The sequence below is a fragment of the Ptychodera flava genome, chromosome 20, assembly GCF_041260155.1.
Source record: "Ptychodera flava strain L36383 chromosome 20, AS_Pfla_20210202, whole genome shotgun sequence".
Taxonomy (NCBI): domain Eukaryota; kingdom Metazoa; phylum Hemichordata; class Enteropneusta; family Ptychoderidae; genus Ptychodera; species Ptychodera flava.
Window position 1 is genome coordinate 17,211,187 of NC_091947.1, and position 18,936 is coordinate 17,230,122.

Sequence of the window (18,936 nt, forward strand, 5' to 3'; positions counted from 1 at the left end):
TTACGCACAATGAGCAAGTGTGAACAAGCTAGCAAATATCTTGACAAAAGCGGGGTTACGTTCTCTAATGCGGAAACAAGTCTTGCCGCCATTAGTTCTGCTTTTTCAAAACATTTTCGTTTGTGCTCACTAGTCGTTATCGGCTGGTCTAAAAAAGAACCTGACTTGCGTGGAATTGGCAACCCGAGGAGACTGTGAAAATGAAAGTTTTCATTGTGCGCATCATTATAGAAAACGATACCATTGGTCTGGTGATGCGTACACATGCTGACGACATCGTTTCGTTGCTAGGCTACCACTATTTGATGCCGACCGGGTGTATGCAGCAGCGCGTTTGCATAGATCTCCATTTCTGTCTCGCTCGTCGAGTCCATCAAAACTTTCACCCCGCCATGTGTCGTCGACTTGTTTCACAAAGGCTATTCAATTGTATCGCCAGGTAGATGTTATAGACCGGTACAAATGCACGTACAATCTTTCGGCTGAGCAGTTGGAATCCGTTGTGTTTTCCACTTGTTCAGAGGATCAAGGCTAAAGGCGGCGGAACTACCTGTTCGATTTTTAAATCGTCGAAATCCTTCTCGCAGCAACTACCTGCAAATTTCAGTGTGTACATACAATTATGAACGCATGAAAAGCAGATAGTGGAAGCAGCCGATTTGGTTTTGGTCGCCTGAATGACGTATAAGAAGGATCTGACATACGACAAACGTGTGCCGAGCCGGGGAAGACCACCACTTTAAGTGAATTCAGAACGTTAACTGTGCATCGTCATTTCTTGCTAGTTATAACATCCACCACAATCTGTCCAAGTGAACTAGATTTGAGGAATTCATTTCCTGACCACAGAAGAAAGCTGTTACTGAGACACAAACGTTCGAGGAATATACCACGGCATCATAATTTTACATCATGTCGTCGACTGTAAGCTTAGATATACCGATAGAAACAACGTCGCCGATGTTTAACAGTTCGTTAGATGGCGATGGACAGGATCCACTATTTCCAAATAGTGCTGTTCGAATCGTAAGTTTGGTTGCACTCGCTATCATCGTTTTCTTAACAGCTGGCGGGAATCTCCTCGTAATCCTGAGCGTGTTATTGTTTCAGAGGCTGCAGACAGTCACAAACTATTTCATCACGAGCTTAGCCGTCGCTGATTTCCTCGTCGGCGCTATCGTGCTTCCCTTCTCCACGGCGGCCATCGCTCACCCCGAAGCCTGGCTCTACGGTGCCACCTGGTGCAATTTGTGGGTTTCGATCGACGTGTGTGCGTGCACGGCTTCCGTCTTGAACCTCTTCGTGATTGCCGTCGACAGGTACATCGCAATTAGCTCACCGTTCACATATCATGTCAGATTATCCACAACAAAGGCGGTCACAGCCATAGCGGTCGTCTGGGTCGCCTCTCTGTTGATGTCCGTATTTCCGATAATGGCGGGGCTGAACACCCCCGATTACAGGGTACAAAACATTCACAATCCGACATCGTGCGATTTCGAAACAAACGTATTTTACACGCTCATAGTTGGTTTTCTTGCTTTTTGGGTGCCACTCATAGGTATGTGCACGGTTTATATTTGGCTTTTCAAGACAGCCAGTGAGCAAGCCCGACGCATTGCCGCCATGGACAAAGCGGTGGCTACAAATCACCGACATCCTACCAACATGAAACGGGAGAGAAAAGCGGCAAAGACACTGGGCGTCATTATGGGATGTTTCCTCGTGTGTTGGGGACCGTATATTGTCTACTGGACTTTGAAAGATGCGTGTCATTTTGAAGTGACGATGGATGCTATGAACGCCATGGTTTGGATGGGGTACTTGAACAGTACAATGAACCCGATCATATACGCTTTTTTCAACAAAGAGTTTCGAAACGCATTCAAGAAGCTGTTGTCCTGCGGTAGCTGTCAGTTGCCGAGCAAATGGAGGGACTCCATCCTGAACGAGCCGTCAGTGCTGTCACCGACTGTAGCAGCAACGGCTCCACAAGCTGCCGCAAATGTTACTTCTGACTGCTGAGAGATTGTGTTAACGGGAAAGTAAGGCGCGGTTGGGCACTGCCAAACTGTTTAAACACGCACTTTGCAACCAATTTAATCACTTCGCTCTAGCCGTATAACAATGTCATTTTTTTATTTAGGCTGACTGAACTTATAAGAGGACTTATAACTCTTATTCGAGGTACGTGCTCCTGAACTTGACCAGATTGTGTTGGTTGTGAACAAAGTCGATGAAAGACAACTTCTTACCAGCCAGGAAAGAGCCTTGCAATCTCTAAGAGGGAGCATTTCTGCGAAGGGCTGTTATTTGCACCCATAAGCTACATTAACTACTTCTCCCTAGTAATAAATACAAAACAGGAAAGAGCATTCACTGTAACAGGACTATTTTATAAGGGCAACTGCAAAATGAAGTGTAGTGTACGGCGCCAGGCTAGATACAATTGCACTTGAATCAATTTACCCGAGAATCGATTTCCTGAAGGGCCAAATTTTGGCAATATTGCCGGTATAAATTACTCTCAGGGCAATTTTTGCGGCAATATCTTAGTTTGAATAGTAGAGATGTGTACGAAGTGCGCTTTCAATTAGGAATTTAGGGTCTCTCTCTCTCTCTCTCTCTCTCTCTCTCTCTCTCTCTCTCTCTCTCTCTCTCTCTCTCTCATCAACGGGGTATCTGTTTACCTAGGAAAGCAACCATAAATAAGCATATCATTATACGCAGATCTACAAGGCGTCAGATTTGCTTAATTCGCCGTGACGATTATTGCCCTGAGAGGATTTCTTGTAAGAAATGATTAGTACAATGGAGTTGATAAAGACTCCACCGCCTAAAGCGGTACTCAAGCGTGGTCATCACTTAGTCGTTGAAATTTGCACAGGGTGAACTTGGACTCCAGGCGATCAATTGCGAACTCTTCGCTTCGATAAAGCATTCAGAATTTACGCGGTGATCAAGTATTTAGGTTGACATTATTTTGCCTAGCACAATTGAAAGTGTCGGTGTATGTGCAGACGGCGGATAGGCACACTCGGCAAATATTATTACGTTCTTCCCCGTGAAAATACATGTGCCCTGAAATGAATGAGAATACAGAAAAATTGGTCTCTCGAGAAAAGACCGCCCTCAGCTTTAATGTCAAGGTAAATACATCGCTTCATACATACTGCACGTACAACGGAACGCAATAAAATGTGGCCTCATGTATAAACTGCTTTTTTCATATATAAAGTGACTCGGTGCCTAAATGCCCCCCTGTCGTTCTTTCGATTTAGCAGTTCTCACTTGCGTCCCCAGTCATTAAGTTGCCAAATATCATCAATATCAAATTTAAAAAAGTAATGGGGCATTACCACGAAAGCGAAGTATGCTCCATGATTCAAGTATGCGCCCTATTTGCTATTTTGATGACGTAACATATCTTAAATAATCATGAATATTTATCTTCAGTTACTTTCGGTGTAATATTTGATGTATGTGGTATCAGAGTACTTTTCAAATTTGGTGTTTGCGGCATATCAGTAGTAGTGTTGAGACAACAATATATTTACAGGATTGACCGCTGAATTTTCTTCGCATTGAATACCTATCCGAAAAGTAGAACCCATTTTCTTCCCTCGTTTTTTTACTCTCGAAACTGCTTTTCTTATTACCTCTAATTTACTTAATAATGTCTCTCTGCTTAAGTATAAAAAGCCTACTTGTACATCAAACCAAAGAAGGGACCATTTTTAAAACCGCTCAATGTATATCTGTTCGCTTAACCAACCATCTCATGTACAAACCCACTGACCTGTGTGATGTAACCCGACCTTCGTTGCTGTGATGGCCCGATAAAACCTGCCTATACGGTGTAGATCCGATAAACCGCTTTTCCCCTGAGACCAGCATACTTACTCAGTATTTAACTTTACTTTGACTCTCAAGAAACTAAAAGTACGCATTTCCTACCGTACAAGAATTCCAGTGATTTATCAAACTGGATGACGATCGAAATATCGCCCGTTGTGGAGATTTTCTGAAAGACGACTTCAAACTACTGCCAGTTTCGGCAGTGAAGGACCCCGTGACACTTTTGACAGCAATCGATTACATTTTCATATCACTAGCATTGTTACTGTAATCGATCGCCTAATTTCATCAGATTCCATGTAATTAGTTTCAAGAGAATGTAATAATTATATTATCCAGTATTCAATGGCATTCTACGTCCCTATAGTTAATTCCAAACTTTTCGGATGTAAAACCAGCCAAAAGAATGAAAGTATTATTGAATTTCACAATATTACCAAATATATGTACATGTGCGTATAGTATCGTTCATTTAAAACCATTTAATTATCAGTATTTTGTAATTACAGATAATGTCAAATGGCTTTGTCGTCATTGAATGCTGTACAAATTGACTGCTTTCTCTACTGCTTGAAAAAAAAGAAAACATTTATCTATATTTGTGATGTATGAATTTTATATTCCATAACACGAGCAGTATTCATGATATGGTACCATATTTGTAATCGGCGAGAAATAACTATGTATCATGGAATGTTAATACATTTTCAGTCATATTAGATTATTCTGTACGATTGAATGTAATGTGTTCTATTTTCCTCAGTGTTCGACTTGTAACAGAGATGCGAGTCAGGATGTCAGGCTCTGAGCTGCCGTTTTCAATGGCTGTCAATTTCCATGTTTGTTTTTTATCTTCTCCAGTTCTCTTGAAAGACAACTGTTTTATTTAAAAGCGCTAATGGTGTGAAAAGATAAGTACCGGGTTATTCTTGAATAAAGGTGTCTTTCTACCAACACTTTTGTCTATCGCACGACGAAATGGAAATCAGCCATATGGCCGCACATCATGGCATTTGTGTTTTCTCTCGTGCTCTCAGGGCGTCCCATTAATCCCAATATGCGTTCTATCAACTGAAACCTTGTCTTGTTGATCGTCAATCCGTCAATGACATGAATAAAATCCCCCCAAAAGACTGTCAGCCCCCTGACACGAGTCAAATCAAACCAAAACGTCGCCCTTGAGAGCGACTCCGAGACTATTGAACTCGTTTCCATGCCCTTGCGTTAATCGCCGAGCACTCGTCCACTTTAGCGAGACATTACACAAGTCGAGGTCTAGCGAACACTGTTATTAAATTTACGCTCTGAATTCTCACGCTTTAATGGTCATCGGAGTAAATTACTCTTCTCTGTTACAATTTCACACGAATTAAATGTGTTTCGCCTCATCACAGGCTAGAACGCCTCTCCATTCTGCCATTATGTGCGTGTCACCGTTTTGATTTCGTTCCAGTCCGCGCGGCATAGAGTACCATGAAACCTGTCTATAAAATGTCGAACATCGTTGAATTCAAAATTTCGCTTTTCGCATTTACCGGAAAGCATTGTATCGCCTCTTCACAAGGAATAAAGAAAGGCATCGATTTTCACGACTGCCCTGCATAGATGGACAGTAAAACGCATTTTCTTGTTTTCAAACCCATATATATATTCCACAATTTTATCAATGATATATACAATCCGCATTCATGTGTTAAGTCACATGAATCACTTATTTGTTAAATAATCGTTTATCTAATTCATATTGGATTTTTCATCATAGCTCAAGTTTCTTTTTGAAGCTGATGAAATGCAACGGAAAGATTAATATAAAAATTGTATATTTTAGGCAATTTAGAAATAGCTGAGGCAAAAAAGTAGACCGGTTCAAGTAAACTTCAAATGAGTTTATGCAAGGCATTAACGAGTGTATCTTGACAAGAAAAGGCTTTTAGTGTAAACAGTTATATTTGGTAGAGAGCGCTGTCCATTCTTGTTAATTCAACTTCTTTTTATGGTAGACAAATTCATTTAAACCACGTTAAACACACACAGCTAAGTTCACAATTCTTTTTTCCATTTTGATTTACAGTTTTGCCATTTGAGTCCCATTAATTGTCTTGTATTTACAGAAACGCACCGAAGAGGTAGACGCGGGGAGTCGAGGTCTGTCAGTTTAACGTCTTGTGTTCAAGCATCACGGGTTACTCAGAGAGACTTCGTGTTTCTATCGCTACAGACCTGACCTTTCACCTCGCGGCCCTCCGCATCCGCAGCTAGGAAAATATTCTTTCACTTGGCAAATCTAATTTCGCTTTAGTTCCTCAGACTAAAATATCACACGCTGTAAGGCTCATGCATGAGGCAAAAATTGTAAAGCGTACCATTAACGGTTTTCGCACTGGTTAAAAATTAATCGTTTTTCACTTAAAAGCCGAGAAAACGTCTGAGTGTGCATTATTGCGTATGTATTAGAGCGTTAGGATACTGTACATATGATGCCAATAAACATTTTACATGCGATTATATCATTGCCTGTTTAAAAAACGTTTCTTTGTTTAGTGGATGTCTGGTATAACATTATGCGTTTGTGGAGATCGAGAAACAATGCGGTTCATCCGACCTTCCAGCTGCATTCTTACGCGGCCCTTCAAGGCCACGGTTCGTGTAATTTCGCTTAAACAACAGAAAATTTGAAATCAAAAGTGTAAAAGTGCGTGAACTCTTCGCAGAGAACATGCATAAACTAAAGAAGGCTTTTGTGCACGCAACGCCGTATCACGCGTCAGTAAAAACGTCACCTTAGTATGATATCTCGACCTGATATGTAAAACATGGTGCATGATTGGCATTTATGGCCAAGGTCCAGAAGCAACAGACAAGTTTTATACGATAATTACAGCATTAATGACATTAATCGTTTATCTCTATGACGACGGGTTTTATAAGCAATTATGTCAAATCAGCTCAAGCGTAATGAAATGGTGAAAAAAATTAATTGTTACTTCAAAACCTGTGACACATCATGAACGTGCTTGTAAATAGCGTGAGGGCTTTCCAATTTAATCCCCTTCAATCTACCTTACAGATACAAACTCTCTGCAAATGGTTCGCAAACGTAGCTCACAGAAGTATACTTTGTGGTTCTATAGCAGCCGTGATGGTTATCAGATTGATTTAGCAGGAGACAAAGACCTCTTCAAAATTACAATATTGAAGAAGAATAACGTTGCTTGCGGATATGCGCATGTCGCTCCGGCAGTGAATACGCTGGAAAGGTCTTACACTCTAATTTCAACAGCGACTCTGAAGACTCTCAATAATTTGATATATTAATGTCAATTTAAGATATACATTTACATTCTCAGCGCTGCCCACCTGAGTCATAAACAGTTGTCTACTGAGTGAAATTCAAAAACGATCTCTAAAAAAATTCAGGTTGGCTTCCGCGCGTTAATTGTAAATTCTTAGCTGCTATAAGCCTTGAAATTAGATGACACTTTACAAAGACAAGCACTCGTAAACTAGCTTAAATTGTAAATACCTTCATGCCACACAATCCCCGAGGATCTTAGTATTCACGCTAACCATGCCTGAAACTTAAATCAAATTGAATTGTATCGACCGATGATTCACTTGTATGTAGAGCTAACCCGACACACGATTTGAGTGTTAATTCAGCACAGAATAGGCCGTTGCACGTCAAGTTTCTCCTTCATGGCAGCTAGTGCTTCGATGTTGAGACAAATTCGGTCGTACATGCGGGAGCTGCCAGCCCGACACATGAACATCAACCTCCCGGAAGGTGTTCTCCGTTACGTCCCCAAACACTGTCCGTTAAGGAAGCATCGGATAAAAGAGACAAAGAATCTGATGTTTTTTCTCTCGTGGAAAGCCCGGAATAGAAACTTTAATTTCCTCCTATGGCGAGCAATCAAATTAGTTATACGAGAGAATAAGACTGTATAAATAGAGGCATTGGGGTACATTTACCGAAAAAAACGACGAAATCATAGACGTCGGAAATGTGTCACCGGCACAAGTACACTGTGCCTAGAGTCATATACAAGCGTACATTGAGATGTACGAGTCTTTCCAGTCCGATCGGAGGTACCTGGGAGAGAAGTTAAAGATCGGGCTTCGTCCGTGGGTGCGTGCGTCCGGAACCCCAACTCGGTCATAACTTAACCAACTTTGTTCAAAGTTGATGCAAGAACACTCTATACACACTATAGCATGTACGGGGTAGTCTTTTGTATATCAGATTGATTTGCATGTGATATGAGCCTATAAGGCTGCTGAACGGCTATTTTGTCGAAAGTCTTGTGATTTTCAAATATTGTAGCGTCATACTGAGACAACCCTACATTGATTCCATTCCAACTCGACACAATGGAAATTTACGTGCTGTACTTTGATATGCATGTCAATTAATTTGTGACACAGTCCAATGTGGCATACGGAAATCCATTTTGTCGCGAATTGTTCATGGCTAAAGCTCTTTGTATTTTTCTTACCATAACAACTCTCGTTTAAACTTTGCACACGTGGGGAGTCGCACAGTTGCACGTTGCAAATGTGGGCCAATTACTTTTGTAATATGATCCGATACGACCGCCATGTGTCCAGTTTGGTGAGATCTGAAAATAGACAGCAAATGTCATCAAAACAGCTTTCAATATAATGTCACATATTCAGTGAAAAGGGTTCGTGTTTCACCATGATTATGAAGTCATGCATAAGTAGAAAAAAAAATAGAGTCAAGATACTTCTTGAACAAATCATTATGGTCCATAACAAAGACTATAGTCTAGACGTTGAAATTGCTCACCACTTACGAGAAGAAAGAAACGTGAGCAAATGTCTACAAGATACAATCGACACTGGAGTATACCCTTAATTTTTGCTTCCGAAATCATTCTAATTGTCAAAGTGGAATAAATGTTACACTTTGTGACAAATGACAGAAGAATGCGACACATGAGTGATCTTTACGTAAGCGTTTATTGCGCCGATATCTTCGACTCTTTTTTGGCAAAGTCTTATGACAATGAAATAAGCACTTCAACATCAAATTCGACAGAAAGCAGCAAAAAATGAAACGTCATCGCTCCGAATAAAATGGTAATTCTAAAACCACAGTCAACTAGTAACCATCATCACAACAAGCAGCACCAGCACAATCATCACCACCACCATCACCAACATAACTATCAAGATCATCATCGCGATGATGATGATGATGATAATCATCATCATCATCATCATCATCATCATCATCATCATCATCATCATCACTACTACACCGTTACTACCCCATCATCATCATCATCATCATCATCATCATCATCATCATCATCATCATCATCATCATCAGTAGCAGCAGCAGCACCACCACCACCACCACCACCACCAGACCAACAACAACAACAACGTTAACATCATCATCACCAACATTGCTACGGTTGTAATCGGTAAAATTCATCATCTTTGTGTTGTAATTTTTTTAATGATACCTGTGAATTAGGCTTCATATGGATTACTATTAATTCAAATCTGAAAATTAAAATACAAGGACGATAGTGTATCGCATAGAGCGAGGAGATTTCTTCATTTTACATCCGACAACTACATCTACTAAACTGACCGCATCTTTTTCACACCCGTTGCAAATTTACATGAATATGTTAAGGATTTGCATAAACCAACGGGTGATAGATAACACATCGCTAAGCAAGATGCCGCAGCAATTCATTACAGTCTCATGAAATTTGTTTGAACAAATCCATCGTGTCTGGAGAAACCAAGCTGGTCGTTACTAGTTATCAGTTTAGGCAATGAACTGTTTTTCATTTAGAGAATTCACACCGATTTAAAGCGGTTTCAGTGTTTCTCCGCTATTTGTTTGTGACAAAGACGTACCACACTCGTCAGCAAATTTAACTTGTCAATGTCTAGTGGCACTCAGAGTGCATTAGTCGTTTAAGATAATGTTTATTAAAGTCCTAAAAAAGAGCGCATGCATCAATTCCTCGTCAGGTTCTCAACCAAATACTAGCCGGATGCAATTTTGCACAACCTTTCTGTGACATTGAACTACATTTCAATAATAAAAGGAAGAAAAGAAGCGATTATTAACGTGGCGTTTGCACGCATCGATAACAGCGTAATAAATCGTTGCCGCCCTACGATTAACCAAAATAAGACATGATTTTAAAAGGTTTGTCATTGTACCTTTATTGAAAAGACGGGTTGAATAACCCCATATCTGTGATTTTCTAACAGTATTTTTGTGTGGTGTGTGAAATGAGTAAATATCCACGAGTGAACCAATCTATTATTGAAATCAGAATTGTTATGTTTTAAAGTTAAACGGCGGTTGCACCAGCTCTGAACTTTGTATATTTTTTACTTCATAAGGCCAAGAATAAGGACATTTGTTTCCGCTCCTGGGCGTTTGAAAAAAGCGATGTGATGCGGCTTCTTAAGCAGGTTTTTCCCTGACCACTCAAATGTATTGACCATTACACGTACGGTAACACTTATTTTTACACTGATTGCGGAATGTGTATTTAGCATTTTATGTGAATGAATACATGACGATTTCTTTTCCATCCATCCTACCAGTGCAGTGTATGCCTGTGAAATCGTCGTGAACCTGTAGCTAGTTTCATATTCCCACCCATGGAGCGAGTGTTCGGGATTGTTACTAAAATAACCATAGCAACACCATCTGTAATTACCAAACAAGAATCAGCACGTAAAGGCAGTAATTTGCTGGATTTCACAGCCAGATCCTTTTAGTTACGCGGGGAAAGCATCAAAACCCCTGAAGAAGTTTTTATAAACACAGGAAGTTTCGGAGGGAATGCAGAGAAGAATTCATTTAATGAACACGTATGACATTTACATGAAGTTCGGCTTCGATGTTTCGTTTGTTTTTTAAAGGAAAAAGACGTGACGTGAAAACGTCGTCGTAATGTTGACGATGTCTAGAAACAAGTCGAACTTTTTTGCTTGACATTAAGAAGTTCTAAAATGCACTCGTCATTTTCCTCTGAAGTGTAAAAATGAGCCCCTGGCCTCCTCATTTGAAGTAATTTTATAAAAATGAATGCTCAATGCTGGAAATATAGCCTGGGCACGTTTACCAACCGCCACAATGATGTTTCCCTCAATATTGTCAATTTGAAAGCTATTCCTTAATTGTATTTTTAAAAAAACGTTCAATAATTATTGCCTGTTGAAAAGCGACATCACTGCGATTGCTTCATGAAAACGCGTAACAACTTTTAAGCTTATGACATCAGGAAATCACTTTCAAATTCTCAGAGAGTGATGCGTGTGTATCGCGTGTTCAGTTCGGATTCATCTGGATTCTTCGAAATCCGGGAAACGCTGAGCGTTTTGCTTCCCTTCCCGACGACGTCGACTCCAAAGCGAGGCTTCTTGTCAAGAGAGAATGTCAAGGTAAGTAAATGGGACAGATTAAAACTCACATTGTCTGTGTGAGAGAGGGCATTAGAAGCGTATCAAACTGAGTGTTCAGCTGCACAGCGCCAGTCGACAGATTCCAATTCCCGTCTCATCAATGTGACCACAGTGCAGAAAATCATGGATATGTTCGCTACAGTCAAGGAAGATGCTTTAAAGCACAGCCGCTAACTGGTTGAGTGAGCGATATAAGCGTGACGTCACAGGGTGCACCTCTGTGTGACACCGCGAGATTCGTCCTGCCCATCTAACTGTCAGCACAAATCACAGTCTCTCACAATGGAAGCGAAAATATGGTCTTCTGCAAAAATCATTTCATTTCTTACAACGTCGATTTGAAAACTATCAGTCTGAACATTTCAACATGTCTTGCAGAGAAGGCAAATGGGAGGTCAGTGAAATACGACGCTGTCTGAAAAGATGTTCATTCTCTCGGGAGCTCTTCGAAGAAAGGCAACCACAATGGGCTGGAAATGAAATGAATAAAATAAAAAACTGCTTTTTTTCCTTATAAATGAAAGCAATTTATCTTTTTCAGCCTTTTCGGATAATTTCCAACGCAAATACTCCCATGCAATTTGCGTTATTCCTTGTGAGAAGAATCAATCGGAATAATCCGAAAAAAAGACGTTTCTCTTGGAACGAGTTTCATTCATTTCATATCTCCGCAGACAATTCTCGATCATTTTCTTGGCTGTCAGAGCGTTTGACAGTCGTAAGCTCATAAGGAAACAGTGGTTGAATTTAAAGAGATGGTTAAATTTCTTTATTTATTTATTTATTTATTTATTTATTTATTTATTTATTTATTTATTTATTTATTTATCTATCTATCTATCTATCTATCTATCTATCTATCTATCTATCTATCTATCTATCTATCTATCTATCTATCTATCTATCTATCTATCTAATTTATTATTTATTTACTTATTTAACTATAAACACCATCGGAACTATCTGTCTATCTATCTATCTATCTATCTGTCTATCTATCTATCTATCTATCTATCTATCTATCTAATTTATTTATTTATTTAACTATGAACACCATTGGAACTAATTTGGGTTAATTGGATGGTGAAGTAATGTCTGATTAATCTGCAAATGTAAGCCTATCTGCTTTTCTTTTTAAGTTACTCGCTTGTTTTTATGAGAATTGCAACATTCAGCTATAGGGCAGCTAACATTTTTGAGAAATCTGAAAAATATGAAGATCCAATTATCCCAAATTAATTCTAATCGTGTTTATTTATTTATTAAATCGCTACTTTTTCGACTCATTCGCCCAGTATTTATTTCATAGTATTTTCTACGAGCATCATGATATCCGTTTGTTAAATTAGTGATGGACAACATGAACAGTAAACTCATGCTGTATTTTAACAAAGACTAGAACATTTAAAAAGACATATATTAGGAAGCATGATCCTTTCTGACTAACTTTGCTTTCAATCAACATTCCACGCCAAGTAGGTGAAAATATGACTCAAAGTTTTTGGCTCGATGCCGCTTTTTAATGGCTTTGTAGACGAGAAGCGACAGGTCTGGTAGGACCATTGCACCCGACTCGTAAAGATTCTCACTTCTTTTTCTGCTGCAGTCTTGAAATACATGGCAACCGATGTTTATCAAAATAATGGTGACTGCCCTAGACAAATATGTACATTTATCTGAATCCAATCTACCGGGTTTTGTACGTGTCTGTTAGATTGTTTTCCTCATAAAAGCCTGTTTCCTATATTGAAATATCACCACCATAACCAACAATAGAGTACCCTACATTACATTCAAAATCTAGGGTCGAAAAAGGGTGTATAAATTCTTTGCCAGATTCCGTGCTGCTGATAAACAGTTTCAAACTGCACGTATGACTGTTTTACAAGACCTGATGTTCTTCTTAGGGAGCTATGAGCTGAAATAAGAAATACCAGACCGATTGTCAAGGCATGCGTGAAGTGTGCTTCAAATATATTTTCAGTTTAGTTGGTAACATCCACCTGTCCTGCAAAGAGTTCGTCTTGAGATGCTTTTAGATATTTTAGAAAGGAAAGCAACGCTGCTTTTTTCGTCTTAAGATATTTTGCAGGGCAAGGGCGAAGTTTTGTATTCCAAGAAATATCATCTGTTCTCCCCATTGTACAGCTATGGATTTTGAATTCATTTGAACAAAAAGTAGAGAAATTGATGCAAATCAGACAAGATGGAAATTTTTGTTCCCATCATGCCCACAAAGAAAGCTTTGCCGCTAATAAGGTAAATTTCTGCAGCGGAATACACCGTAACGTGGATCTTAATCGTAAGCGAATATTCAGAGGATGTTGCGCTTCAACGTCACAGCTTGTCGTCATAACGACATGATCGATTTGAATACGAGAAAGAGAGCTACAATTTGCAACAGTCGTCCCACTGTGTTGAAATAATTTCAGAATAACGTTTGTTGATAAAAAGTGAATTACAGCACAAAGTAAAGTGAACGGCCTCAGAAACCGGACAAACTATGTGTTGCTGTTGCTATGCAACAGTATCGAGCTCTTTGTCAGTCATACGGCTAACTTAACCGAGATCCAGGAATCAATACGGCTAACTTGAAAGTAACTGACAGAAGGAACGAGGTGATATTTATCGATATAAAACTATTACATATGCACACCAAGGTTCATTAATATCGGATAATGATGTACTACTCGCAATTACGTTGTGTTATAGAAAGATAAGAGCGCTTGCGTGGCACGATATACCCGCAACGAAAAACGGTTTTCCGCGGGAAAGGCGACAAAATTGTGTGTAAACTGAGTCGAGTCGCGCGCTAACTACAAACAATTCCTCGAGTGGAAACCGACGCAGTGCAGTACATGCTCTCATTACCTTAATTGGTACCCAGCGTTACTCTCCGTCGTCACATTCTGAGGTTGCGTCCTTGAGTAATGGTCGTCAGTAACATCGTTCCCATTGAAGACCGGAAAATTATTGCTCTATCTACGTTAGTTTGGCAGTGCCTATACGTTAGTTTATCTTTGAATGCTACATCGATGCATTGATGCTGTATCTCTGCAGGAGCACACAAAATGACCGCAAACTCGTTATGAACGAGGCCCAATTTAAAGAAGCCGACACACCGGCAGTATCGTATGATATGTAGCCCATCGGATGTACATATTAACGATTCAAAATGCCCGAAGTCAGATCATCTTGATATTTATACACATTATATGGCAAATTTGCACGACAGTCCAACAAGGCTACATATGATATTTCATATCCTTGGTTAAATTTTCAAAAACGGTCTTTTAGGCGAAAAGGATGATTATCAGAACCCTTCGGAGAAATGATATGACAGTGCTGTAGTATTATTAAGATACCAAGGGAAACTATGAATGAAAAATTAAAATGCTTCTGGCAACAATTTGTTCAAGGAAACTTTAAACAATACTTTTAACATAATCTTGAACAAGCATCTTGGGTTACTATTAGCGTTTTCCTAATAAGGAATTTCACATTAACAAATATGCGACTTTCAAAATGGCCACCATTAACTGTGTTCAGCCTATGGGAGACGGTGATTTTAAAGCTCTTTGTGTAAGAAAACTTTTCACCGTCTTAGTTTTTCGAAATCGATTTTTTTCTTTATAAAGTTAGCCAAGGTTTGGTAGTCATTTTGAATTTCAAATATCGGTAAATCTTTTCTTCTCTAGTACCAAACTTTGCCCGGTGACCCCCGATTTTATTATTTATTTTGAAAGACAGTGGCTGAAATATTCCTTGAGGAAAGTTTGAGCGAAAGTTTAAGTCGTTCACTTTCGAGGCGCCTACAACCTTAAACGAAACTCCACGCACGGTGAAAGGAATGCACGTCGATCAAAGGGTGGCGCAGATGTTCCCTCTCAGGCTATTTACGTAGTTTAAGGATTTAAATTCTCTTCGCTCTTACTTTGCGAGATAAGAGACATTAATTTGGGCGGCTTTACCACTCTTGATCCCCTGGAGAAGCGAAGATTACATAACATACACATTTGGCCGATAGAAGTGACCGCGTTGATTGCATCAAAATGGCAAAGTTTTACAGCCGATCGCTCTCAGAGTAGTCTGTTTTTAATGTTTTGTATTGAGTCACAACAGAACATGCACCGAACACGCTCATGGGTCTCGCAGACGCAGAGGAATTACCTGCCCGTGAATACTGACATCATATTGCCAAATCTGCCTGATAGTTGATGCAAAAGCAATTCATCAACACAACAGGGGGCGGCTGGGTCGCGGCTACACGAACATTGGAAATGCCCGAGTGGTTCAAGGTAATGAAAATCGTGTTTGCTCAGCGTTTGATTGGGTCGTTAGAGCTCTTGTGGAGTCCTTCAAATAAATGGACGAATTACTTGTAGACTTGTAGAGACACAACGACAACTAACGCCCGTGCTTTGACTTCTTGTTCGTGAGTAAAGATGTCATGCTTAGAAAACGTTCGTTTTAAGCTAAGGACAGGAGAAAGTAATTAATTCAAGCAGCCTTGCATTATGCAGGGGTAGTCAACAAAGCTGTTCCATGCAAAGTTAGTTATTTTATAGTTAGTTATTTCTTTGCGGACCGTCAAGATATTTTTCCGGTTGGCGGGGAATGGACAGACTGGCAGTTTTCTACAATGTCGGGTGGGCAAGTTTCGTTCTCTTGGCCATCGGACAACTTTAACGTCCAATGGGCAGACGTTAAGTATGATTCGTGTTTCCAACGGTTTTCCGATAGGGAGGAGAAGCAAGTAGCGAAGGAATGCCAGTTGATATTTTGTATTAGGCGAATGGCAGTTGGAAGTCTGTTAATGGGGGGACGGGAAGCGGGAAAGTTTCAGTGGCTAAGAGTGGGGAAAACTAATTCGACGGTAGAGGAATTTGTACGGCGTTGTAACGGGAGAGCATTTACTAACAGTTATTGTTTTCCCCTAAAATAAATTTGTTCAAAATACGTAAGGCTGCTATGTCTACAGGTACAACAATAGTGGATACAATTTCTCAAAATTGACTTTATGGTTGATGTGACCATGGTTACGGATCAAGTCCAATTGTCAGTTAGTGAAAGAGATACTATTTCCTCGGAAAAGTATATTTATCAATTGTCGTATGAATGAGCCACCTAGGATCATATAATATAGTAACTATTGGTACAACTGTGCGTACTGAGTGTTTATAGATTTTGCTACGATAGCCATGAGCGCAAATTCACCGAAAAACTGTCATCATGAAGGGTAACTGGGAGATGGATATCTACGATGTGCAGTGACATCATGATTTGTTAGTAACACTCTCACTTGACATCCATGAATGTAGTTGTTTTAATGACTTTAATCCTTTCCCGAGATTAATGGTTTAATTTCTCAGAGGCCTTGCTTCACTAGTTTTTGTAATGAGAAGTTTTATCTATAGTGGGTGATTATAAACAATGATACGTTGAGGGAAATAAAATTCAAAGTTATCGGCAACAGTTTGGAGTCATAAATCAAAGGTAACCAACCAGTAGATTACTAAAAAGGTAACCGTCTGTGTTTCACCTCACATTAGACTATTCTGACTTATTGTGGACAAAATTAAATTTTACAAAGCAAAGAAAGATATTTACAAATTGTTCTCCGATTCGATTCTTTATACCTATTAGTGTTCCCCTTCAGCTGTCGAGGACACTTCCCCGCTGGCCGTCTCCCCATTACAAGCACTCCCCGCTGCCTCTTTCCATAAAATCCCTAATATGCTCTATCCCCGTCCTTTCCATCTGTCAACCCCAGAAAACAACAGCATCGTATTCCCTGCCCTCCCCCGGTGCCCGTTGGTCCTTTTCCCATCATGTTACTCACCACGCATCCGAACCGTGCAACAGCGAGATCCACTCACCATATCGTATCACTAACAACGGTTGATCCGATCTGTAAAATTGTCTTCATCCCTTTATATTCATAGCCTCCGGCTAATGATACAAGCGCCCGCCTCCCCCCCCCAACTGATTACATGGACAAATGCCCCTTCCAGTAAAAACATCGCCTGCGAACACTTTTAGCGAGGATCGGCTTCTGAGTCTGTTGACTGACCTTAAATAAATGAATAAAAACCCAATTCTTCATACACTTGCTCTTTATTACGTCAGTAAGCGTAGTGATAATGATGTTGTCTATTCGTTATAAGTTCCACACTACTCTACATGATTGTATACAATTGCAGCGAGGAGTGGGATATTACCATTCTGTAATTTTCAAGGTCTGGCTGACGGACACCCGTCGAATGTTAAGCTTCCCCGCGGACTTTCGTTCGCTTGCTGATTACAGAAAGACCTGTGTGAAAATGAGATATTGATGACCGGGAAGATTTGTCGGAAGGCCCTTTGGGTTTCAAATGTCATTTGAAAAACAAATCATCGGCTCCAAGTCGGTCGTCACTGACGCTGAACAATTCAGTAATGCATGAATGTCTTGCATTTTGAATACAAAATTTGTTGTTATTATACTGCACTCCGGTACGTCTCCGCAATTATAGAGCATGTGCAGATATTGTATAAATGTATTTGACATCTCTTACGTTATACAGAGCTATATATGCATTTTTTGTTATCTCATTATGAACAAGTATAACACGATTGGAACTAATTTGGGATAATTTGATGGTGAAGTAAGGTCGTTTTAACCTGCAAATATAAGCTCATCTGCTTTCCTTTTTACATAACACAATCGTTTTTATGAGTAATTTGTAATATTACAACATTAAACTATCACTTTTGAGAAATTTGAAAAATGCGTTAATTCAATTATCCCAAATTAGTTCCAATCGTGTTGTATTCTCTTCGTCTATCTCCCCCTTTCTTCTCTCTCTCTCTATGTCTGTGTCTCTGTCTGTCTCTGTCTGTGTCTCTACCTTAGTCTCTGTCTCTCTGTAGATTTATATTGAAGACTGCCTGAAGTTGTTATTTAATTCCCGTTGAAAGTCAAACACTAAATAACTTGGCATGCCACAGCTAGTTCAAAATCAGACACAAAGCGACAATAGAACTTTTCGAATTTTTACAATATGGCGATCATTTAAGCACGTTTTAATATTGACCAGGAAGGTTATAAGCTCCGAGTTCGTGTTGTTAAGTTCATGGATGACATTTTGACTGTTTAAAGGGAAAACATGTAAGAGACTTCGTATTTCAGGATGATTAAAATTAAAATTTGATTTGTGTTCAGTATCACGAAAACAAACAAAGGAGACAATGAAAATCATGAGTAGAAATTAAATTCATTTTGAGCAAATGCATTTGGAAATTATTGATTTCGTTATGTTATAGTGAATTTACTCTTCCTCGTTACTGGAATATTATTCAGCCGTGAGTGGCATTCAAACGTGTAGTTCCAAAATATCTTGGCGTCCAAATGCTGTAGTTACAGGAACAATGACGAGTTACAAGAACAATGACGAGTGTCTGTACTTCAGAATGTGATGATTTTAAAATTCTCTTCCAATTTTTCCAATTTATCAGCAGTTGGTCACTTATACATGCATGATCGTTCGACCAAATTACATCACGTTTTTCTTTCAATATTTCGTCGTTGACGGCGTGCTTCAATACTTCGTTTACTTCTCATTCCAT

General features: G+C 39.5%; 1 protein-coding gene across 1 annotated transcript; it reads left to right on the forward strand.

Annotated features, from left to right (window-relative positions):
* The first annotated feature begins 366 nt into the window (after positions 1-366).
* On the forward strand, positions 367-4,896 carry LOC139120183 (histamine H2 receptor-like). The gene has a single exon (XM_070684343.1). It carries the CDS (start codon positions 913-915, stop codon positions 2,023-2,025), a length of 1,113 nt encoding a protein of 370 aa, XP_070540444.1. The 5' UTR covers positions 367-912; the 3' UTR covers positions 2,026-4,896.
* Positions 4,897-18,936: the final 14,040 nt, after the last annotated feature.